This window comes from Stenella coeruleoalba (assembly GCF_951394435.1).
Source record: "Stenella coeruleoalba genome assembly, chromosome: 2".
In the NCBI taxonomy this organism is placed as follows: domain Eukaryota; kingdom Metazoa; phylum Chordata; class Mammalia; order Artiodactyla; family Delphinidae; genus Stenella; species Stenella coeruleoalba.
The window spans coordinates 158,462,351-158,488,309 of NC_137147.1; the positions used below are offsets into that span (position 1 = coordinate 158,462,351).

Genomic DNA, 25,959 nt, shown 5'->3' on the forward strand with positions numbered 1-25,959 from the left:
AACAATGACACTAAAGCCGTCTGCAAGGCCTCCTCCTGGGTCACAACCTAAAAGACATCACTTGCGTCTTAGTTTTCAAAGAAGTGTGGGCCTTGGTTTGGGAAACCTTGTTCCGAGGAAGCTGCCTGGTTTGGGGTGGGAAAAAGGCGGGGGCGTGGTCTGCAGAGATGCACGTCCACATCTGCAGGGTATGAGCTGAAATTCACACCCTCCGGGAGCCACTGCTGCGGGGCCCGGGGTGCTTTGGAAACATGGAAACCTCGAGCAGGCTGGTGGGCAGAGGAGGCCCTCGCGCTTCTCGCCTTGTGGGGACACAGCATGTGCACCGCCTCACACGTCCCGGGAAAACGGAAGTTCCAGTCCCGGAAACCTTTCGAGACATGAGGCGCTGCGTCACCGGGACAGCGGGCGGAGCGGGTGGGGTCAGTTGGCGTACTGGGCATAGAAGGCCACCTTGACCCTCTCGATCTGATGGCATAGCTTGATGGCGGGCCCCAGCTTCAGCTCCATGCACTCCTGCACTGTGGGGAGCGTCAGCAACAGGAGTGCCTGGCCGTCGATATCCTGCCAGGAGACAAAGCCGGGTTAGCGCCCAGGCGGGACAAGGTGCACGGGGGTAGGGGGTGGGGAACACGTGAGCCACGGCGGGCTTCATGCCAGGCCCAGGGCATGGGGGCGGCTCTCGTGCCCTCTGAGCCTGCAGAGAGCGGGCCGAGACGGCGACTTGGCTTGATGACTGCCTGATCTCGCGGCTAATGAAATCTTTCTGCTGAGATAACACTGGCTGCTGTGAAATTCACCAGCCTGGGCTGGAGGGGATGAAGAGCTGGACTGGGCTCTCCCTAAGCCCATCGCCTCTTGCTGGTAAGCCCCAGGCCCCCAGATCCATCCTTCCTGGGCTTTGGTGTCCTCCCTCTGCTCTGCTGTGACTACCTAAGCCCTGGAAAGGGCTCTCCAGGAACAAGAGAAACGTTCTCTCTTCCCTGCCAAGCCCTGACAGCTTACCATCAGAAGGGGTGAGAAGATGCCACAGCACGATCTTCCACGGAGGGGGGCACACGTACTTGGATTTACAAGCTGTGCCACCCAGAATGAGGGGTCTGAGGTCTACTCCCTGTGCTATCTTACTTAGCCCTTCTGCATGCATACCCAGGGGTCCCCACGATGGAGATATTCACTCAATCACCGTGAAACTGCATTCACTGTAGAAAGAAAGGGCACGAAGGCTCAGCCCAAGGCTTTACGATCACCCCAGTGGGCTTTGCCTCTCACCAGCTTGCTTCCTGTAAGAATCGGGTTTATTTATCTAGACATCGTTTGATTGGGTTACTGAGTGTCAGGGCAACCCCTTTTCCTGTTCACCCAGGCTTCATGTTCTGGAGGAAATAAACGAGGGCCCAAGAGCCTGCAGGCCCGAGGTAATGATAAAGGTCGTGGTGGAACAGGTGCAGACCCTGAAGCCGGCACACGCACCAGGCTCTCCGCCACGCGGAGAAGCAGTGCCCCAGGGCTGCCGTGAGCCACAGAGACGCGGCAGCCCCACCATCGACGCAGGCACGCATCTCAGAGACCACGTGTCGGTGAGTTTCACACAGGCAGCTTTTTTTCTCAAACTAACGGTTTATTTAGCTGTCTTGAAAGCAACTAAAGTAAAAAAACCCAAAATGGGTATAACTGTTAGCCTTGCCTTCGAAGACTAATGTTAAGGATAAACGACATTTATCATTTATTTGATCGGTTTTGAAAGCCACCTTGATGCACTATTATCCCCTAAGACGTATGGAAGCCATAAAGAACTTAAAAAGCGTCAACGCAAATGCCAGTTATTATTGTTAAATTACGGACAAGCACTGGCTGTGATGTGTGCGACTATAAGCCACGTCTCAACCAAGACTCAAACTTGACCTCGTCAAACCACAAAGTGAGCAGAGCGGCCTTGAGTAGGCCCTGAAAGCAGGAGACAAGCTCATAAAACTGTCAATGAATTTCTGATGCTGTATCTTTTTTCCCTTTACATGTGCCTTTACACGCTATTTTACATTCTTTTCACATGCTACCTATAAGACCACGAAGCAAATAATGGTACCCCGTGGCCTGGGGCCTGTTAGCTGAGTCCACCTTCAGAGCCAAATCCGCATATATTCTATTGAAACTAGACCTGGAGAGTGCAGGCCAGCAACACTGGCTGATCTAATTAAGATCACACAGCTGGTGAGAGACAGCGGTGGAACTACAATCTGCAATTCAGCTTTGGGGGGAAAGTTGTAGCTTAGCTCTTCACATCTGCACCAGGTTGTGATGGCTATCCTTGGACACACAGATTAATTACAATTGAAAATCACCCCTAAAATATTTGTGTAACTCTCCACAGTCAGTTTCAGTGAAGGTGGCTTCCATATGCCTGCACCACACTGAGTGGAGGATGTCACTGATTTAATCACTCAGTGGGCATTTATTGAGCACCTACTAGGTGCCAGGCACTCTGAAGGCCTCTGGGTGCATCACACTGAACAAAACAAAGACTCCTGCCCTGGAGACGCCAGGACTCTTAAGGGAGGTAGACAAATAAGCAGATCCCTATGACAGAGGGAACTTAATGTATGGACGTAGTGCCACAGGCCCCATCAGGCCAGGCTACAGAGCCGAGCTTACAGGAGTCAGGGAAGGCTTCAGAGACTGGATGATGAGGTACTCAGACCTAGGGCACCAGTGGGAAGTATTAAGGTGAGGATGGACTCAGAGAACACAAGTGGTTCATCAGTGCATGGAATTCAAGGGGCGCAGGGAGACACTGAAGGCAGAATTGAGATGGGCCCAGACAGGAACTGGGGACTTATTCTGGAGATGTGTGATAAATAGTCACTGAAGGACGTTAAGCAGATAAGTGACTTTATCAGGTGCGTCTGCAACCTAATATTGGCCACAGGGTATCAGAATGAATTAGGCGGTAGGGTGGGGAAGGGATGAGAGGCTGAAGGCAAGGACCTTTATTAGGAGGTGGCAACCTGAGTCTGCTGAGAGAGCGCGTTGGCCAGAACTCGGCTGCTTCCCGTCGGATGCATTAAAGTTTACTGTAAAGCAGATAAACCAACCACAAACCGGGGGGAAAAAGCCTGCTACGTAAACAACTGACAAAGGATGGCAGCAGTATCCAGAACACAGAAGGCGCTACTACAAATCAATAAAAAGAAGATGAACTTTTTTTTTAAATTAGGCAAAAACCACGAGTAGGTATTTCACAGATGAAACAAAAATGGTGAAAAATTGAAGAAAAGATGCTTAACCTTATCAGGAATCAGGGAAGTGCAAATTAAGCCCACACGACAATATAATTCTATACCCACAAAAGTTAAGAAGTCTGACAATATTAAGTGTTGACACAGAAGCTTCTGCATGACGAGCAGAAAGGCACCTTCATATGCTAGTCTGGGAAACATTTTGGAAATCAAACAAGAGCACGATAAACACGAAATTCAGAGTAGCATTAACCACCAGTGGAAATAAAGGGGAGTGTGAGAGGGAGGCTGGCCTTGGTACATGCAGCCATGTTGCAGAGTTCCTGATTCTTCCTTGGCTTAGTGGCTTCCATGGGTGTCCCTTTTATTAATAGGCCCCATATGTACAAACAGTAAACATACTCTTCCGTAGGCACAGACTAGTTCTCAATCAAAGCATTTCAGTGCATCTGCATCTCTGATGTGAATCGGTATTTCTCACTGGTTTTCTTTCTGAAGTGAAAGTTTCTACACTTTCCTGACACACCACAGCCAAGGAAAGAGAAGGAATGCCCTCCTAAATTCATGGATCTTAATTTTGGGGGAGGTGTTATAAGCCTTTTAAAGCTGTTTTCATGTCTTTGCCAAATATTTATTAAATTATTCACATGTCAGACCCCAAAGGAGATGTGGGAGATACAAAATGAGTGAGACTCGGCTTCCGCCTTCTGCAGCGGGGAGCAGAAACACCTGCGCAAGTAGCTACCAACAGCAAATTTGGAAAGATACCCAGAGCCAGAGATGGGCCCTGGGACACTCGCCCCGGCTGGGGGAGCCAGGGTGGCCTCACGTTTGATTGACTGCCTTGCGATAAGGCAAATCAATGTAGGCATGGGGTTTTGTTTTCCCCTGCTCTATCCTCAGCACCTAGAAAAATGCCTGCCGGGCACATAATAGGTGCTCATTAAACATCTGCTGAATAAATAAATGGGAAGAATTGGCCTCGGTAAACTTAAAAGTCAACAGAAGGGTAAAAGAAAAGGGTAAAAGATGGAGAAAAGGAGGTGAGGAGCAAGACAGGGGTGGGGATTAAGAGCCCCCAAATAGGCAATATTTTGAAATAACTATAAACATAATATAACCTTTAAAAATTGTGAATCACTAGTTGTACACCTGACACTTACACAATATTGTGCGTCAACTGTACCTCAATAAAAGTTGGTTTTTTTTTTAAATAAAGGAGAGGGTAAGAGAGAATCTGGAAGGTGAACAGAAGTGGAGGAGAAAGAATAGGGTATTCTTGGGCTACCTTAGTCTGTTCCGGCTGCTATAAAAGAACACCATGGGATGGGATGGTAGCTTATAAACAACCAGCATGGATTTCTCACAGTTCTGGAGGCTGCAATTCTAAGATCAAGTAGATCCAGTGGGGTGTCTGGTGAGGACCTGCTTCCAGGTTCATAGACATCTCGCTGTGTCCTCACAGCAGGGAGGAAGCTGTCTGAGGTCTCTTTTTTTTTTTGAGGTACGCGGGCCTCTCACTGCTGCGGCCTCTCCTGCTGCGGAACACAGGCTCCGGATGCGCAGGCCCAGCGGCCACGGCCCACAGGCCCAGCCGCTCCGCGGCACGTGGGATCCTCCTGGACCGGGGCACGAACCCGCATCCCCCGCATCGGCAGGCGGACTCCCAACCACCGCGCCACCAGGGAAGCCCTGAGGTCTCTTTTTTAAGGACACTGATCCCATCGTGAGGGCCTCACCCTCATGACCTCCCAAAAGACTCACCTCCAAATACCATCACACTGGGGGTTAGGATTTCTACATATGGGTTTTGGGGGAGACATAGACATTCAGTCTATAGCACAGACACCACAAGCAGTGTCATGAGGCTCCTGCAGGGCGAGCTGTGCCGTCTGTCGGGTGAGCTGGAATGTACCAGAATGCACCCCCCCCAGTGCTTCCTGCGAGGTGCCTCAAGCAGGCTGACAGGGACCAAGAGTAGCTCCTTTAAGTCAAGTCCTCAGCTCCCGAGGACTCCCTACTCTCTTATGGGAAGAAATGAGGACGATGACAGGGAACTGACTGAGCTGCATATAGCCTCAAAATAAAAACTCACATCCAGTGGGGAGGGGGTCTCGAAATCCCCAAACAGAAACTCAGAGATGGTCCTTCAGCTTGTCTTTTCCAGGGCAGAGAGTGGGAGTAAACGCAGTGTTTATGGAGCTTTGAGGACCATGGATTCCTTCCCATACGGCCCAAGTGCTAACCCTGGGGGATCCACAGCGCCTTTAATCAACCACGAAGACACGCCGGTTTACATACGCACAGAGTCTGATCCACTTCCATAAATGACTCCCCGAACTCTGACCTCCTGCCTGTGGGGACAAATGTGCTTGGTCCCGCGTCCTATAACTGATTGTGCAGTCAGCACCAGGCTGGCTGCTGCTATCAAATTCCAAGCTCATCGGAAGAGTGACATGACTTCGAGAAACACAAGACGCGTTTCCAAGTGTGTGGCGCAGCGTTCAGAAGCGCACAACGGACACGCAAGGATTCCCAAAATGATGAGGTGTCGTAAAATATGCCTGAGATAAAGTGGGGCCTCAAGATTAAGTGCGAAAACTGCCAAATTACTTTTACAAAGTTGGATAAGGAATCTGGGCTCTTTCCCGGGACACTTTTTGGGAAAACACATTGTTTGGACAGGTAGCATGACTGACTACCAGGCACGCGGACCACGCGTGCCCTGCTCTCCAACCTCGCAGCCAGCAGCTGCGCCGGGGACCTCAGCTGTAAGCCCACCTCCCTCACCTTCCTGAAAAGACCCCTCGTGTGTGCTCTGGCTCAGCTGACCCGGCCTCACTCCCGCAGTCGGCATCGCCTTCTACGGCCTGATTCTAGGCTATATCTTCCCAGATTTCTCTGCCTACAGCTGCGTCCTCTCCTGCACCGAGGATGACGCTGTTTCAGTCTCTTATGTGCTGCTGCCAGCTGCTGATGTGTCTGTTGTCCCCAGTCGATCGGGAGCATTTAGAATTGCAAGCATCTTACCCACCTTTGTCTTCAGGCAGCTTTTAATAGAGTGCCTTGCACATAGGTTATCTGTAAATTTTTGTTGAGTTGAGGAGCGATCTTACACATCATCGGCTAACAGGAAATCAAGGGCTTTCTCAGTGATTCACCTCCTCCGACTTGGAGAAACCTGAGCATCAGAAGGTCGTGACCTCCCATCCCACGCCCACAGTGCCCAGCACCACACCAGCACACATGTAGGTGCTCGGATGACGGCTGATCCTTGCAAGAGCGATGGGAGATTTAGAAATGGCACGTAAGGCAAGGAGAACACAGGCTGGGGCATCTGTGAGCTTCCTCAAATTTCCTAGAACTGGGGTTCCCGGCATGGAGAACTAACCTGCCCTTTATTACGATGGATATATTTCAGCCCTCTGTCTTGGAAACTCTGGATAAGAATGCTAAAATGGATACAGCTCAGGGGTACTCAGCATTTTTACAAAGGCAGAGAGGTATTTGTCTGTCAGATGCCAGGCTGGCAATCTAAAAATGTGGTTTAACTAGAAATAAGAATGGTGTATTTAAAGGGAGAGTTAAACAAAATTAGCAAGAAAATTCCACCTGCTGATTGCATCATTAGGTTTTTTTTTTTTAAATCTATGAAGGTATGCAAGTTATAGAAGGACCAGCAAACTGTAGTTTGAGTTCTGCAGAATTATCTTAGCAAACGAGTTGTGAGAAATAATGCGTTAAATTCCAGCTACTGGAGTGAAGTCATGCAAGTCACCACTGTAAGGAGTGAAAAACTGAGGGGGCGGGGGGACCCCCCCCCTTATAATCCCTCTCATCGTAGCTTTTGTTTTGGTTCCAAAGAAGTTATTTTTTCCATTGATCATGTAGTTACAGACCTCACAGTTGATTTAATTTTTAGAAATATGCTCCCATATAATTCAGAATGGCTGGCAAATCACTTGTTCTGTTAAATACAGAATTACCATAAATGGACTACTCATTTTTAAGAAATGAAATAAGATAAAATACAGAACATAAAAGTTATACTTAGTACATGGGAAGATCACATTTATTTTGACACAGAGGTCAGTTTAGGAGTTGGTGGTTCCTTAGAGGGGATATTCAGGGCTTACAGAAGTAGAAAGAGGAGGGAATTAGTCTAAATGTGGATTACACCTGAAGCATCCTGGAATTTCTTCATTAAAAGTAAACCACTAGGCCTTCCCTGGTGGCGCAGTGGTTGAGAGTCTGCCTGCCGATGCAGGGGACACGGGTTCGTGCCCCGGTCCGGGAAGATCCCACATGCCGCGGAGCGGCTGGGCCCGTGAGCCGTGGCCGCTGAGCCTGCGCTCCGCAACAGAAGAGGCCATAGCAGTGAGAGGCCCGTGTACCGTGAGGAAAAAAAAAAAAAAGTAAACCACTAATTTGGGTAGTTTGCTTATTGCATGGCTCTGATTCACAAAAGGTGAATGAATAGGCAAAATTTTATTTAAGACTTTCCTGCTTTTTATAGACGTGTGGAGTTTCCCTGTATAATGTACATATTTGCAACATGAAATTATAGAGTATAGATTTTTTAAGCAGTTACTATAACATTTCAGAGTTAAAAAGCATATATTCTGGTAATGGGAAGTTTATAATTTTTCTAAATGCTCCATGATTACGGTAGTCTCTGAATTTATGACTCAGAATCCAGGGAGTGAAGGCATGTAGCTGTGACTCCACGCGCTGTGATTTCTCTCACATGCTGGTGGATAAACCCCCAGCTCCTCCTCATTCATCTAAAAACTCATACGACGCCTGGAGTGACCCACTGGAGGCCCCATCAAATCAGAGCTGTGGTGTTTGGCCTCAAAGGTGATAGAACAAATTAGTAATTAAAGGTCTGGTTGAACAAAATACACGCTCAGGTGCCCACGGACTTCAGGTAGCCCCGCCGGGAACAGCCTTTTACTGTGACAGATGAAACGGTCTAACATAGAACTTTAAATAGAAATAAGGCTATAATCGATTAAATTCTACCTATTTTTCTCTCTTATGAGAGAAATAAGTAGGTATGTAAGGCCAAGCTTTTAGGTGATGTGAGCAGATGCCCCTTGTTGATCCTAGAAGTGGCCGAGTGTCGGGAATGTTTCCTTCTTAGATGCCTTGGCTTGGGAAGGCACGAAACTTCCCGAGATGTTGTTATAAACAGGGATTAAAATCCAATTAAGGATGATTCAGTATAAGTAGTATTTTAGCCTTTTTCACAAATCAGCTTTGTCTTCACCTTCTTGCTTATTACCAGATATTTATATTTATTATATATATTTATATATATTTATATTTATTGTCTGCCCTTCACAGCACAAATAGCGTCTGTTCTTTTTCCCACGAGAGGCCCAACTGGAAAGCATCTGTCAGTTCAAAGTGGCACGTGAGTCTCAAAACAAGCCCTGAGACTAACACAGACCGATACCTTCTGTATCTGCCTCGTGGATACTGCAAGGTCTGTACCAGACACTCAGTGGGTGCAGACTGAATGAACCTAGGACCGGCTGGAACACGTGTTAAATCCGTGTCATCAGCACTCGTCCCGTATACAAATGCGACGCTGTTTTCGAGGCGCTGCTAGTAATAAATACCAGACCGGAAACATGCTGCATCGGGCCACGTGCTTTAAGCAGGGTTTCAACCTTCTGCTCTGTTCTTGTTTGCAAGACCGAGATGCAGTTTCTCAACAAGCCCCAAATCATGTGAATCCTCACGTTTCTCACAATTCTCTTTCTTTCCTGTTTGTGTGTTTAAATGAAGGGACATGCTCATTACCACGTTCTTTACGGACAAGGAACCTTTTTCTTTTTGTCTGCTTTTAAGTGTCGCCCAGAGAGGAAGCGCAGCTTGTCAGACAGCGAGGAGGTGGCCTGGCCTTCCAGCCACCATTCACTCGTTCGGTGCACTTACTGGGTGTCTACAGAAGACGCTACTATTCCATCAGTGGAAACCTTGGGAACACTGAGAACTCCCCTCTCCTGGGAGGAGCTGCGAACCACATTAATTTGCTTTTTATAATTCGTTACTGCATTTTGGTGGCCTTGGGAGAAAATCTGAGAAGTTCACTGGTTACAGGGGAAATCAGAGGCCTTTCTTGTTTTCTTAATGATTTAATGCTTGAATTACCCTCTTTCTAGACTATTGGTTTGTATAATCTAAAAAAAAGGCCAGATGGACATATATTTAATTTATGACGTGGAAAGCAGTACTTTAGTGAAATGCAAGGTTGTGAAAGACGCTTACACTGTGAAACAATGCAAGAAATGTCAATGCAACAAATTGAGCAAACATGGTAGAGCACGTGACAGGCTTCCACTTGAACTTTCATGTGAGGCCAGTGAGAAGTGTGCAAGGTGGATTATATTTAGAGTGGGGATTTATTTTCATACTAACTTAAGGGAAAATATAGATTAAAAACCCTCCTTCCTTATGGCATATCATTTCATCTGCTAGATTGAAAACTTTTAAGATATAAATTATATCAATAGTTCTCCCATTTATCCATAATTTACCGTAGTACCTACCATACCATAGGCTTTAAAATAACTTACAAAGAAAGAAGTGAAGGAAGTAAGAAAACCGTGACAAAAGCAGCATTAAATAAAGCGCAATGGCCCGAGGGCTTCTGCCTCTGGGAAGGTCAAGTAGACGTCTCCCTCCTTCTCTCGAGAAGTAAAAGCCCTGAATGTTATAAATAAGACAAACATAAGAAGACTCTGGAAGGTGGAGGAAAGAAGGCAGACCAGCCAGGGACAGTGGGACTCCAGATCTGACACGGTAGCCAGTCCTTTGAGCTTTCGTTTTTTGGCCTCCTGTGTCTTTAGTGTTACACAAGCTGGCAGCCCAGAAATGCCAACGGGCACAAATGAAAAGAGGGCCAACGGAAGCCTGTTCTCTCTACTGGAAAGGGGGAGCTGGGGAGACAAAAGCCTTTCAGACGACAACTGCTCTACCACGGGACAACGCGCACCCCACCCGCCAGCCAAGGCAGAGCTGGGAGCCCTGACCTCCAGCCAGGCCAGGCTGCATAAGACCCAGCCCTCACCAAGGGGCATCCAAGAACCCCTAGTAGAGGCCGGAGCTGCCGTCTCCACTGCACGGCCAAGAGACCCCACGGAGCTGCAGGTGGGACCGCACGTGGAGCCCGGGTGTCCTGCTCCCCTGCCCCCAGGGACGAGGAAGCCCCCCACCCCCTGCCGAGGCCAAGCCCCAGGAAGCCAGCTGACACAGAAGACCCGGAGGCTCAGAACCAGAAGAGCTGCTGCGCAGCGGAACCCCGTACCTGCTCCTGAAATATTTTGGCCAGGGGGGCACAGTCCGTCAGCTTGATGAACCTCACCACGTCTGTCACCGACCACTCCAAGGGGTTGCTCTCCAGGACCAGCCTCTCCTCCTCCTCTTGCTTCACCGCCTGCAGAGGGAAGGGAAGCAGGAGGCTGTTTTCTCACTTCCCGGATGGCAGGACCCTCTCTGAACCCTGAGGGCTGGAGCCGGGCTTTCTGGACCACTCGCGGCCTCCTCACGAGGCACCTGGACAGGTGCAGAGGCGACCGGTATCCAGGGATGCTCTTAGCAACTCGTCTGGGTTATGACTTTGCTCCAAAGACTTGTGTATCTTTAGAAGTTAAAAAAAAAGGCACAGTGATGGCCGCTGTTGACCCCCAAGTTCAGGAGCTCTGGGGCTGAGTGCGGGATCTCTGGTCGAGGAGGAGACAGGGCAGGAGCCGGTGTAGGCGCGTGAGGCCGCTATGCCCCCAGTTACGTGTGTGACGCTGGTGCCAGCGACCTTCCAGCTGATCGTGTAACACGTGGGCTCAGGGGAGACCAGATACCCCGACTACACACTTTATAGCATCACAAGGTCTCCTGAGGAGGGAAAGCCTAGTGTTTAATGAGACCTTGAGGACTTATTCTGTCTGTTCTCCTGATCCCTGTGGTTTTAAAACCTTCCGGAAAAGGAGGTGCTATTACTTCTCCCAGAGCCCCATCCTGAGGTTCACCGTCCTGCTCCGTGGGATGTGGAATCACCAAGCTTTCTGCCCCTGATTTAGCAACACAGCCGGAGCAGCTGCTAGTGTTTAACTTAAACAGGGGTCCCCCAAGTGAGGTCCCGTGCTGCCCCACTGGGGACACCAGACGGGCCAGCTGAAGTGGCCTAAGCTTTACCTCCGCTGCTTCCTGGCTGGAGGCCGGGCCCCTGGGGGCCCCCTCGGCACTGGGGGTGGCCCGGGCCCTCCGGCCCCTCCGCGTCCTCTCCATGGGCGCCCGGCGCTCAGGCTCCGAGCCGCTTCTCAGGGTCACGGCCCTCCGGGGCCGGGTGGAGGGCACCTCGGCCGAGGATGTGTCCGTCTGGTCATCACGGAGCTCGGAGCCGGTCTCCTCACTCCCGGTGTCATCGTCCAGGGCGTCCGCATCCTCCTCTTCACTTTCCTAGGAGGACGGAAGATGCACTGAGGCAGTGGGGAAGGGGGCCTCCGGGAAGGCAGGGGAGGGGGCCTCGGGAAGGCGGGGGAGGGGGCCCGCAACTCCACCTCAGACCCTCTCCTGCCCAGGTGCCGGTACCACCCTCCCGCTGAGATGTGTCCAAGGAGGCCTCGGAAGATGGATCCCATGGTCCCACCCCGGGTCCCACCTGCAGCCCCTTCCCAGCCGAGACGCTGCAATGTTAAGTCTGCGTTCGACAACGAAGGAGGGGGTTCTGGCGGTTCACGATTCTCACCATTTAGCATCAAACTTCGACCTGGCCTTGGCTGTGAAGCCAGGGCGGCGCTTCCCGATCGAATGTGGGAAGCTTCCGAGCAGAACGTACCTCCCCGGAGCCTGCGGCAAAGCCCACGGCAGAGGACCTCCGTTTCTTCTGCACAAAAATGGATTTTCGTCGTTTCCTGCGTCTGGCCGGTTTAGGGTGTCCGCTGTCAGCACTGCTTTCTCCAATCGGGGGCTTAATGATCTTCTTCCTCTTCCCATAATAATAAGCTACAGGGAGAGAGATGATGAGATTACAAACTTCATTAAAAGGTTACACTCACGGGCATGCATGGATGGGGAGGATAGAGACAGGAGCAAGGCAGAGGTAGGAGAGAAGGAAAACTAAAGGGAGAGGGAGGGGGAAAGTGAGAGAGAGATCATTCCTTCATTTGAGACCATTGAAACTTCACATCCCGGGGCTTCCCTGGTGGGGCAGTGGTTGAGAGTCCGCCTGCCGATGTAGGGGACACGGGTTCGTGCCCCGGTCCGGGAAGATCCCACATGCTGCAGAGCGGCTGCGCCCGTGAGCCATGGCCGCTGAGCCTGCACGTCCGGAGCCCGTGCTCCGCAACAGGAGAGGCCACAACAGTGAGAGGCCTGCGTACCGCAAAAAAAAAACCCCAGAAACTTCACATCCCATTTACACCTCAGGAAACAGTTCTGAGAAAACAGCTCCACAGGGGGGAAACCTGTCCCCGGTGCCCTCGTGTTTACAAGCTGTTACGGACAGAACAGTGTCACCTGCCACCCGCACAACCCCTCGCAAATTCAAATGTAGAAGCCCTAACCCCCAATGTGACTGCACCTGGAGGTGATTACAGTTAATGAGGTCATAAGGGTGAGGCCCTGACCCAACAGGACCGATATCCTGACAAGATGAGGAAGAGACACCAGGGATGCACAGAGGGAGGACCCTGTGGGGACACAGCGAGGAGGCGGCCGACTGCAAGGCAAGGAGAGAGGCCCCAGGAGAAACCAGCCCTGCTGACGCCTCGATCTGGACTTGCAGCCTCCAAAACTGGGAGGAATGAATGTCTGTTGTTTAAGCCCCACAGTCTGTGGGACTTTGCTGTGGCGGCCCGAGCAGACTGAGACAGAAGGTGAGCCAAACAAGCTTAGAGTTATTTCAGGGGTTTCTCTCTGCTGCCCTTCCTTGCCCCCAATACTGCACACAGTGGTGGCAACCACGCCCACTGGAGATGCTCCGACAGCTGCCCCCGAGTCTGAAGCTTGAAGAATGAACAATAACAGTGAACACCTACTGGAGGGCCCTGGCCACGAAGGATTTCCCCATCTCTCGATCTGACCAAGACCAACTGGCAAACACACAGCCCAAATTAACGGGGCACCTTCTGTCTTTTCAAATAGTGTTCCTTCCCTACTACATAACTACACACTTTATTCTTTTCTCTCAGTGGAGACTTTCATTACGTCTGAATTCAATAACAGAGTTATACGTCTGTATTACCTCCTAGAGCAACAGTTAGAAAATTATTTACCAACTTTCAATAATGATTGCTATATTTTATCATTTGAATGTATAATCAACTAACTAAAACCTATTATGGGTCCAGTTTTCAATTGTGATCAACACTGAGATGCTTCCTCATTAGCCAAAGCCTCAACTGTTCCCTATGGAACTCCCATTATTCCAGAAAAGGACCAGATGCACCAAAGGAACCTTTATCTATGGCTGGAGGCATACAAAGGAAAATGCCAAATGCAGGGCTCCTGGATGACGGCGGCTGTTTCCCACCCTGCAGTGAAGCACGTGTCCACACATCCCCACACCACTGTACCTGAGAGGAAAGTCACTCAGCCTCCACACCTCAAACTCCTTATATGCAAAATGACCGACTAGTGTAGGTTTCTTTCAGGACTAAAGCTGTCTATTTCCAGTACCTTCCACTTGAATTTGGTCCGTAAAGACGGCACTTATAAAACTGTCAAGAAACGCCATGGGGTTCTTGGGTGTGAACAAACACTTATCCATTAGTGTCTGACACCTAGAGAGAACCACAAAGCAGCTCATCCTGGAGTGTGGTTGCAGCAGAGCTGGAGACATCCCCATCCCTTCCTTATTCTAGGAGAGAAACAAGTATCTACTAAGTAAACCTTAAAGAATTCTCCCGTAGCAATTCCTAGGAAAAACTATGCAAAAGGTGTTTAAACAAAAACAAACAAATAAACAAACAAACAAAAAAACAGCCCACCAACTACATGACTACATGGTCTGCGGGTAGGCCCACAGACCAACGTTCTTTTCGGATTTGCACTTACTGTATTTGGTTTTGGTGTGAATGGAGCAGTTCTCCGGGCAGTTTTCAGAAACCAGCACAGGACTGAACAAATTCGGACAGCATTCGAGCTTGGCACAAACACGGCGGCAGAAATCCGCTACTTGGTCAGATGTTCGGACGATCTTGGCCACGGCCCTGTATGTTTTGCCTCTATACCTAGAAACAAAGAAGAAAAAGTGATGGAGAGACCACACACTGACTCAGATCTATTCTGTACAGTGGATTCCAAAGCGGCCCATTCACTTTCTAAAAACAAAGCAGGTTGTGTGTGGTTTCTCTGTCATTTGTTTTCGTTGTTCCTTATGAGTTCACAAAAATATTTTTAAGAAATGCCCAGCGCCATGGGCAATGTATGTGGCGACGAGGCTAAAACAGGATTCCAGAATAAAGATTCCCAGTTGGCGTATTCTCACCGGGGTCTACGTAATTGAACACCCCTCCAGGATGCTTCTGGAATCTAGATAGTGTCACTCGTTGCTCATGACCTTTGAGAAATAAAACCTTTCTCCTCCCCAAGAAAAACCACATGAAGTCACCAACGAAAAACTAGAGACCAGATCTTCTGGAAAGCAGGTTGGATGGACTCCTGTTTTAAAAATAAGTACTACAGCCCTCACCCAAATGCCTATTTAATAATGATGTAAACCATGCTGGCTGAAAAGGTGAGCTCTTCGAAATAGTTTGAGTCACCTTTCAATACAATTTTTAAAACTATCATTGGTACAAAATAATGATAAATTTCTCAGTTGGCAACAGATCATATGTCTTTATTTACTTCACATCTCACTAAACTTAAGAGTCCACTGAAATGAGAATACATCAAAATAGCTGGGCCTGTTAAACTATGTCCTTGATGTGCACCCTAATTTTCAAGTTGAAATCCTGAACGATAGTTTATTTTCCAGGAACACTGCACGTAGTGGTAGCTCTGGCTGAGAGCACTTGTGTTAATTTTTGGAAAACTAAGCAAAATTGAGAGAGAAAGAACCACCAAGGAAGGCTGCTGACCTTGTCAGTTTCCTCATCAGCAGTGTCAACCTGCTCCTTTACACAGTTGTATGCAGATCTTCCTTGACTTCCGATGGGGGTTACATCCCAATAAATCCACCTTAAGTTGAAAATATCCTAAGTCGGAAATGCATGTAATGCACCCAGCCTAGCGAACATCAGAGCTTCGCCTGGTCTACCTTAAATGTGCTCAGGACACTCACATTAACCTATGGCTGGGAAAAAGGATCCAACACAAAGCTTATATCATAATAAAGTGTTGACTATCTCGTGTAATTTACTGAATAGAGGAAGTGAAAAACAGAATGGTTGTCTGGGTCCAGAACGGTTGTTAAGAGTACCTGCTGTCCCCCCTCGTGATTGCAGGGTTGACGGGGAGCACACTTTGAAACAGTACAGGAAGGCAGCACGATGGAGGGACCAGGAAGGACTGCCTCCCTGCCGTGAACGTGGGGACCCACTCAGAGTCTCAGAGTGCACACACAGACTGTTTTAAGAGGAAGATGTTTACGGTTCAACAGATGCAGAAGGCAGCTTTCTTGGAGTTTCCATTATCTGACTAAAGGCAGAAATTTCTGAGCAGTGAGGATCGCCATAAATACCCTCTTTGGGGGTCGCTTCTCATCCTAGGGATGAACCTACCATAAATCCCCTCTTGGAGGAATTTCATGGCCTTGAAGAAGACAGAAAGGCCACTCCTGCCTGCATAACAAACTATTCCAAACTTTCTTATCTCCCAGTTTTTCTCCTAAAAACCCACTTGTCTTTCCCAAAGAAACCTATTTGTTCTTCCCCAGAGGCCTTTTCTCCCCACTCCTTTCCCCCCCACTAGGTTAGGGATGACTTAGGTATAAGCTCCAAACCCTAACTGTCCCTTTGAGTTACACATCATAGAGCACTTCTGTGTGTACATCCATTGCACCAGGAAAGAAATGGTCTTTTTTTTTTTTTCCCTGTCTTTTGTCAGTTTAGTTTGCAGGCTCCCAGGTACTGAACCTAAGAGGGTAGATGAAGGGGTTTTCCCCCTGACATCCATAAGGAAGTGTGGGTAGCCTTCCAATAATTTCCTAGCAGCCAAAGTAGGGATTTATGTCCACGTGTGAGTGCATGTGGCAGGGTGGAGACAGACGGATGAAGATGGACAAACAAGAGTTCTGGGGAAAACGGTCTCTTCTCTTTCAGTTAAAGAGTTGAGAAAAATCAAAACGGATGTTGAGTCAAAAAGAAATACAAAGTGAAAACACCAACACTGATCCAAGCAGAATGACTTCAATTTGGCCTAAGTTCTATCATTCATCTTTCAAAATGACCCATGTCAGGACCTTTTTAAAAAATCTTGTGATGCAAGATTTACTTGTGACAGGACTACGATGACAGTGGAGAATAAGGCTCCTGTCTGTCAAGGTGAATTCACATCCTCAAATATTTAAGGAAGAATTACAAGGGGAAAAAAGATGATAACTGCAGAAATAAGGATGCGTGGCACACAGTGAGAAAAATCGCTCTTCTCATTAGCAATAAATAGTCAGAGATGGCCCCGACTTCCTTCAAAACAAAGCTTTTACTTGTAGATTCTTAATCTACAACTAGGGTCAGTGCAACACTAGTTTTCAGTCTTAAGGTACTCAACCTCAGAAATTTCTCTCTTCCTTCTTGATTCCTGTATTTCAAGTCATGGGAACTCTGTGTGATAAATGGGGTGGGCATTTATTTTATGAAAGACAACCTCTAATTCAGAACATCCTAAACTGGTCTGTGTGTGACCCAGAAACGCCACGCCCATAACCTGATGAATTTATTACACACCGAAATTCAGTCTTCTCTTCAGAAACGGGTTCACCCTCTTGCTTAACGTAACGTTTACAGCATACATTTTCACGAGAGCAAATTTCACAAATCTGAGCAAAGTAAAAATTAACACATGAACCAACAAAATCTTTCTTCAGTGAAAAGTCTCTCAGTTTGGGAATCCTTTTTCACATAAATCTCCTTGATAGTCAAATATTACATCTTACTGTTCATAAAGCATGGGCACGAATACATGCCCCCCAAAAGGTAAAATAAATGAAAACACACACAAAACTGTCATTGCTTATGAAAAAAGAAACCAAAATATCATTTCCATAGAGCTGAACGTGACTCACCTAAAAGTAAAGATTTGACTTTATCTCCTTGCTTCTGCCTAAGTGATCATGAAATCTAGTTCACTCAAAATTACATCAGGATATTTCCACTTTAAATATTCTGCATAACTGTAACAAAAGGAGACTGGGAAAATCTATTAAACCTCCGCCTGGCTTTTATAAAGGTTGTCACAAAAGCCATTCAAACAAGAGTCAACAATTTTTCCCCCTCAGGAAGATTCTATAACATGTTGGAAAACACATGTAAATGTCTCTAAAAGCATAGGACTGGATTTTTTTTTTTAATCCCCCTAAGGTATAGCCAGGTATAGCCTAAATTCCTCCTCCCGAAATTCTAAATAATGTAGGTCAATTTAGTAACTTCAATCCATCGGAAAGAAACAATGTTCTCTTCCAGAGCTGCTGAAGTGAACTACACTAGCATCCCCTTTTCCTTTAGCACAAGCTATTCCTGGTTCTGCCTTTCAGTCCATGTTGAAGACTCATTATATGATAGGCTTCTTATACACTGTTCAAACATTTCAATAATTTGTTCTAGCATAAAAGGTATGGTTGTTGGGTAAATAGGCAAAATCACTGGGGGACAACTGTAGATGACAGTGTTCGTTTTTCGTCTATTTACAGATCAACCCTTGTCAATGTCACCCCTATCCTCTCAACTAAATGGGTCTTTTCAGAAGAGGAAAAAACCAATCAGAACTCCCAGATGCTAAGTGACAGCGTTCCCAAAGCTCTACAGAGAAGAATCTCATGCCCTTTCTTACTGAGAACACTCTCTGTGGTTTTATAACTCAAGGACCACAACCAAGACAACCGAATGCCTTAAACGCAGGTCTCCGCCCTCGCTGAGTTAATTTATTCACGAAAGAAAGCATCTTAGCCTTTCAGCAAAATGGGAAGAAGTCAACTCTCTCTCCTCCCTTTTGCACCAATGAAAACATCAAAGTTATCAAGATCTAAAACGTTGTCGTTTTACATCAGAAGGAAAGAGGTGACTCAGCGTGTAGTATTATAAGGGATATTCCCGCTGACTGTAAATCTGTCATTGTTAGCAGCTGCTTTAAGATGCTACTGTGATCCAGACACTTGAAATCCAGTTCAGACACACATTTTCTCATTATAAGTTGCTGTGTAAGATTCTGCTAAGGAACGCGCTGTCATGTTTGATATAATAGGTAATAACGTTGCCTTTACGATACAGTAGGGCTGGGTCGTGCTGTGTCTGTTTTGATTGTATCAGGCTGGTTTCATAAAAGCTCTGATCAACTTGGCAATGGGAAAATGAGTGACAACAGTGCAAAATGAACTCTCCCTGTCACCCTGGGAATCCGGAATGAGTTTCTGGCTAGCTTAGGGAGCAGGGGAGATTTTAATGGAATTTAAGGTCGTTGTACTTTTACTATTTCTATATCCTTGGGTGTATTTTGGATGTACTGAATTTTACAGAAAAATTTTAAAACAAGACGTAAGAAGGGTTTCTCTCTATAAATACTTGCCCGGGTTTCCTGCCACCGCTACCAGTATGAATCGACATTGTAACGAAGTATTCTACTGTGTCTGATAATCTCCAGCTTATATAAAGTAGAAAAATACAGAATGTTAGATAGGAAAAATAACATGTTTTATTTTTTTCTGGGCTACAGGTGAAGCTCAATTAAATATTTCTTGGGAAGGAAGGGAAGGGTGAGGTATGGTGTCACCCTTCATTGACACGACACCTTCCAACAAACCAAAACTTTCCTTATTTACATGCATTCCCTTTAACTTTTGTGGTTTAGTGGAGTATCATTAGACCATACATGACTTTCGTTGAATCTAAAATTATAGAGATGCTCAAAAAAGACACAGGAAAGGCTGAGTGGATAACTAACCATGAATGCGAGTAACTGTGAATTTCTCCACGTCTGTACTCAGTTCTGGTGTAAGTTAGCCATGGAGGAAAATACCACTGGTCATATAAGTTATTTAATATTCCTTAATTTTCACTACAAATAGGACAGGCACTTTCCCTAAAGGAGGGCTTAGGTATGCTCTAGCCATTGAAAAGTAGTTCACTGTTTAAACAGCACCATTTTCCAAATGTTACAGCTAAGTGATACCTTTTGACACCATTATACAGGAAGTGGACCGATGAAGATCTGTTCCATTTGAAAAGAATTAAGTGGATATTAAAAGCCCTCTCAAACCACCAAAACTATTATTAAACATAAAGTTATCTTGAAACATGGGTCTTTTTCTATCTGTCTCCTAAACAACTGAGTTCTCGCAAAGCAGGCCAGGGGGTGTTCCCAATTTCAGAGTTCAAGAAACTTAAAGCAAAGCAAACATTACCTTTCCAATTAGCCTGTTTCCAAATAAAATAAGTGACCAACTACATGTCTAGCCACAGCCTATTAACCAAAACCAAAGAGAGGTATTGGTTCTTCCTATTTTTTAAAACTGTCAAGTCGCAGAGTGAGGAACATTGTATCTGGCATAAACTCTACAGTACCAGATATTAAGATCTGTTAATGAAAAACGTATAATAATGATAAGAGGAATCCTCTCTTTATATAAATGTTTCCCTCTGGATCAAATAACCCATCAGTACATTTTTATTCTGAATATTTAACACAATAAACTCTGTGTGTGGTGCACAGAACTGCAGAACAACAAGCCTTCTGTTGGTTTCCACTTCTCTGGGCCATGTGAAAAAGAGGAAGGACAAGTTTCAAAGTGGCAGGCAAAGAATGCTGAGAACCCTGGTTTTCCAGAATTGAAAACACTTACTTGGCCTTCAGTGTCTCCTCCTGAAAATTCCAGTGTGGGTCTTCCACCAGCTGTAATTCCCGTAATACCCTTCCAGGTTTGTAAGCTGCATTGATAATCATGCTAAGAACCTGTTGGGAAAAAGGAATCGCCGTGAACGTCCACTGCATCCATTTCTGCTAAAACGAGAATGTTTTAGAAACCGCTCCGCTGATACTTCAGAGCTGTCTGCCCTGCACCTCCCGTCAGCAATGGGCTGCGATGGAGCCAGAGAGAATGTTTTGCAGCTTGGCACTGACGTGCTCGCCATCAAGGGGATAGAAAGGGCGTGAAATCCGACGCCTCTGCCTGGGAGAGTGTGAACCGCTGGCCAGAGGGGATGGCTGGCTCTCACTAATGTTCCTGGTTGCGGAAAAACTGAACCATTTTCTCCAAAGAGCCACGGATCATCCTTCAACTGGATTCCTCGTCAGTAGTATCGGTTACTAAGAATTCCATTTTATCCTTAAAAATACGTTTCAAACGGAATCACTAAGATGGAGATGGGAGGTTTGTTCCAACGCTTCTGGATAAGCTTCAGATACTTGTACGGAGGGCTAAGAAATTACTTGAAACTCACCTGACGCTGACCCAATTTATGGACATCTAACATTAGGACATTTCTCAGAGACGTGAGTGTTTCAAAAGGAAGTCTGAGCGTCTAAACACCATCTGACAGCTTCCTCAAGCCACCCCTTCACTCCCAAGTCCCAAGTGCGAGAAAATGAACACGTGGTCAGAACCACTGCAACAGTCCCAGAGGGACCAGACATCTCCCTTCTAAAGCCTCAACTTCACGCTCTGAGGCACTCGTTTCCCATAAGCAAATCCTCATTAGCAATGAACATTCATGAGTTCTGGCATGCTCGTGAGCTGCTGTTATTTGGATAGCTCAAAAAACTGTGAAGATGCAATGCAGCACATAAAGGAACACTGAGACCTCGGGGGCTTCATTCCATGAAACGCCCATTCGCTGAGGATCTGCCCTGTGTCAAGCCCTGGAGCATACAGACAGCACACAGTACCCGCCGTTCCTGAAGCCCCTCCCCGTCCAGAAGAGGAACGAGCCAGGCACTGAGTTCACGTGCCATGTTTCGGAGCAAAACCCCACTGAGAGAGTGAGAAAAATTCCCTATTGAGTTGGAAGGACACTGGCTATATTGCTGAAGCGCCTACTATTTTGTGAAGGAGACCAGCACAGTGTTAACGGGAAGAAAGAAGATAAAAAGTATGCTGCAGAAATTTTCAAGTCCCAGTTTTCATGTACCCGGTGTGTTCTGGAATGTAATTGGTGTGGTCTGCACCCTGATTTAATTGAGAGAAACAAAGCCTTCTCATAACTGAGGATTTGATCTTGAAATACTCTATCCTCTGCAGTCAGCATGGCAACTGTCTTTTTCTTGCCTGGGTGGCATTTTGCTATGTTCCCAGGTCCCTGTAGAGCCCCATCCAGAGAACGTGTTCCAGCCAAGACGCTAAAAGGCCAGGACACAGCAATACAAGCAGTTAGTTCTATTGTGTTTGTTTTCTCTATTAGAATAATCATCTGATTTTATTATTTACTGTCAGTACAATTTACAGAAACCGAGTTTAAAAATAAATCCATTTGAAACTGGCTGAAATCACGCACCCAGTGTTTATCAACAGACAATAAACTTTCAACTGAATCTTTTCATTGTGTTTCGCTGAGAAAGCCCCAGAGCTACATCTTATTTGCTGCATAGAGAAATGCATTTTGTGACTGTGAAAAGAAAATGCCTTCCAGAGTTCAATTCAGAGTGGAAACAGGCGGCAATTAAATCGTAAAAGGCATGTGATATTGAATAATTTTCCCCTGGCTTTTCCCAATGTCACATCATTTGTCTCTAAATTCAACAAGCTCTCTATAAAACTTTGGAATTGTGATCTGAATAATTTATGTACCTGACATCTTAGTGTATTATAGTTACTCCATGAAAATAACTAAGTTGACAGCTGTTATTACGACCCAAGTTAGACTGAATTACTGTACCTTGCAAAACATCAGAATTCAAGTTATTACACTCTTGATCACAAGGGGTAGCTCAGACCCTGCCCCCAATTAACTAACAGGATGTTAGCTGTGAAGCTGATGAACACTCTTCCCAATAAACTGACATTAAGATTGCTCTGAGTATCTCAAGGAGGAAATTAGCGCTAGAGCAATGCCTCACTGGATTTCCTAGGTTTCATGAAACGTTTATTGGGAACACCCTTCTACACAGAAGTCCCCACAGTATATTATAACAGAGGAGCAATAGCCTTTGTAAAGTTGGACAGATATGGGATGGGATCCCAGGTCCATCCCTTAGAAGCTAATCAAGCTTAGGCAAGATGCTTGATTGACTTTCCTCATCTGTATAATGGGGGCGCTGCCATTTACCTGGTTCACAATGAAGGGGGTCAGAACTTGTCACCTCAAAATATGCCACTTTGGCATAGGATTAATTTTTCCCTGACACAACTGAGAAACAGTAGACACTGCAGGAACTCTCTGCCCTCCCCCTTTCTGCCTAAAACACTGTGAAAGTGTCCCCCTCCCCGCTCTTGGACCGGGAGGAAAACAACCCTTGTCACTGGAGAAACAAAGATGGCCCAGAGATGACTCTGCACAAACAAATCTTACTAGGTAAAAAAACCCCTTATCTTCCATTAGATTCCCGCATATACTTAACAGTCCTCGGAGCCCAGACCCCTTTCCCTTTGTCTGATCACCTCTCCACAATGTACTGTCTTTTATTAAAATGGTATGTAAAAATCTCAAGCCTAATGGCTTCTTTGGTTTTTAATTTCTTGCAGCCCTTTTCTCCTGTTAATCTGTCTTTTGTCAGTTTAATTTACAGGCCCTACCTACTGAACCTAAGAGGGTAGAAGAAAAGATTTTCTCCCCTGTAATAAGGATGTTGTGAGAAATAAAGGAGGTAACAGCTCGGCATATAAAAAATGTTTAAGGTAGCCCTCTTCTTGATATCCAAGCAGTCCTCATCCACCCACAAAACAAACTCTCCCTGAGCCTTCATCTCTCTGTTCTCATTGGCCTGTATTTATGTTTCAGTCAAGCACCTTCGCAAAATAACTCTCCTTAGAAGCTCCTGACTTTCTTGCTACTGCCTCTTCGCCAGAACCCAACTTCTCAAAAAAAAAAAAAAAAAAGTCTATACTTTTAAATTCTTCATCTCCAATTCTCAACCCACCCAAATCTGGCTTCTTCTCCAAGCAGTACACAAAACTGAAGGGCACCGATGACCTAATTCTCAAATCCAAATTGCGCTCCCATCTCTCTGAACCTCCGAGGACTCCGACAGTGCATTCCACGGCCCCGTCCTGCTGCGCCTCTTGTTCTCCTACCTCTGCTCCATCAGGCGCAAAAGTTTGCTCAGAAAACGGTGAGTGAGTCAGTTACAGGAGAAGAGAGAAGGGTCCTCAGAGGGAGGAAGAGACAAATAGAACAGAGCGTAGGTGGTGTCGGCAGGGGAAGAGGCAAATAGCGCCAAGCGTCTGGTACCCGGGAGCCCCTCAGTGAATGCGTGTCTCCTTCTCTTGCCCCTGCCCTTTCAGGTACAAGGTCAGCACTCAAAGGATTCCGTAAATCGATGGGATGTTTTTCTGTTCACTTCGTGAAATCACGGAATTCCATGATTTCCTTCCACATGCACTATCATGAAAACTTCTCCCCGAACACCGAAAGTAACTAAGATCGTTTCCAACCTCAACTATATCCTATGATTAAAGTTATAACGATGTTGAAAGTGCAGGAAACCACTTAATAGGAAAATTAGTTCTCTGAGTGTTAAGATTAGAAAACACTTCAGAACGCAAATACAAGCTCCCACAGCTCAGGCTGGGCTAACTTAATGGAAAGAAGACAGGCTCCTGACCTCAAAGGTCTGTCATCTGTTGAATTCTAGTGGCCAGGGCGGGAGATGTCTCTTCAGGGCAAACATTTAGAGAGAGACTGGCCCACAGGGAAACAGGAAGGAGGATATTCTCTCTCTGGCGAAGTCAGAAGAAGAATCTGCATGCAAAGGAGCCCCCCTCAACATGTTCACTGTTACAGCAGACCTTTCTGCTCTGCAGTCTCTCCAAGAGCCACAGTTACAATAATTAGCTTTTTATAGAAATTGGGACCACCAAAGGCCCTCACGGGCCTCAAAGATGATTTCTTTCAATTTCAAAATCAGGTGAAATGGAGATAATTTTATGAATGGGTTTTTTAAAATAATAAAATGATAAAAAAATTCTCTTGCCTAACCAGCCATTTCTCCATCGGTAGGGCTTCGCCAGGTGGATGGGATACATAAAGTGCGAGAGGACCAAAATGAGACAAGACTCTGATGTGAGCACCTGGGCTGTCGATAAAATGAGAGGCCCGGCGAGTTGCAGAGCAGACAGACAAGCAGAGTTTTATTTTTGTAACGAGATTTAAATGGAGAATATTAATTAAAACACGTCTCCAAACCCAAAGAAGGAGTTTGGGTTTCAAACGAACTGTAGCAGCTGTGCTTCTTTTCCCAGAGTGAAGTCACATTTATCCTACACCCCCCAGAGGTCCACAGTGTTATCAATGGAGTACGTAGCACTTCTTAAACGCTCACAAAAGTAAACGCCACCAAAAACCGAAAAGAAAGGAAGATGTTCTCGTAAGAGCAAAGAGGAAGCAGCAGGGTCTTTCCTTCTCTGCAGCGCAAACGTAACCTTCTAAGAAGTCAGAGGAAAGCACGAAACAAGCTTGGAAAAGAAAACAAGACTTTTCCAAGTTATTTACCCTTAAACGTAGGTGTTTTCATTCAGTCTCCTGAATCACTGACTGCTCTGGGCACGTCCCCAGAATTAATGCAACTGCTGCATCTGATATACCCCCAAAATATTACCTAATATCACTATGCTCATCTCTCCTTTGGTTATTAGTTACAAAAATTGTAATAAGAACAGTAATAATCTGATGTGCTTTCCCAGGTGGACTCTATTGCTTGGGCTGAAACTGCCCTCTACCTTCGTTTCGATTCTTAACGGAAGGCTCACCTCCCCTGGACAACCCACCACCCGGAGAGCAGGTCCTTCCCCCCGCCCCAGGCTCAAAGGCAAGGTCGGGGAGCCCAGTGCTTCCCTGGTAGGCAGCCCCCTTCCCCCGGCACCAAAGTACTCCCTACTTTATCACTTCAATTTGATTAAAAGACCACTCTCCGAAGAAGCCTATATTTTCAGGAATTATCCACTTCCCCCTGGAAGACGAACAGGAGAATCCCATCATACCCTGTACCTTCCTTCAGCTTGGTCACCAGAAACGCAACACTCTTAGAACTTTCCTTCTGCCCAGAATCCCACTCCCATACGGCTCTGCGCTTCCCCCTTGTCTGCCCCAACCTCAAGCTCCTCACAGCTTCCCAAACCCACCCACGATGCCCTCTGAGCTCATGATCCGTCAGCAGCAAAATGCCCTTAAACTCTAGACTATTTTCCAGAGTATTCTTTTCCACCTGTGGTTTTCCCTTCTGCTATGGACTGAGTATGTCCCGCCAAATTGCTACGTTGAAGCGCTACCCTCCCCCATGTGATGGTACTGGGGGTGGGGCTTTGGGTGGTTACGTTTAGATGAGGTCCTGAGGATGGATCCTCCATGACGGGGTGCCCTTGTGAGCAGAGACCAGAGAGCTTGCCCTCCCTCTCAGATGCGGGGACACA

At 46.6% G+C, this 25,959-nt stretch overlaps 1 protein-coding gene across 8 annotated transcripts in view; it reads right to left on the reverse strand.

The window, feature by feature from the left end:
- Positions 1–221: 221 nt before the first annotated feature.
- SFMBT2 (Scm like with four mbt domains 2) overlaps positions 222–25,959 on the reverse strand; it is a 223,632-nt gene continuing 197,894 nt past the window's right edge. For 5 of the 8 annotated variants that reach the window (XM_079912540.1, XM_079912541.1, XM_079912542.1 and 2 more), the window contains 6 exons: positions 20,242–20,351; positions 14,301–14,476; positions 12,082–12,248; positions 11,439–11,702; positions 10,555–10,683; positions 223–564 (listed from right to left, as the gene is read on the reverse strand). In XM_079912540.1, coding sequence (XP_079768666.1) covers positions 424–564; positions 10,555–10,683; positions 11,439–11,702; positions 12,082–12,248; positions 14,301–14,476; positions 20,242–20,351 — 987 coding nt within the window. In that variant the 3' untranslated portion in view covers positions 223–423. Of the gene's footprint in view, positions 565–10,554; positions 10,684–11,438; positions 11,703–12,081; positions 12,249–14,300; positions 14,477–20,241; positions 20,352–25,959 lie in introns of all 8 variants that reach the window. The other 3 variants (XM_079912536.1, XM_079912543.1, XM_079912537.1) reach the window with 2 other exon arrangements.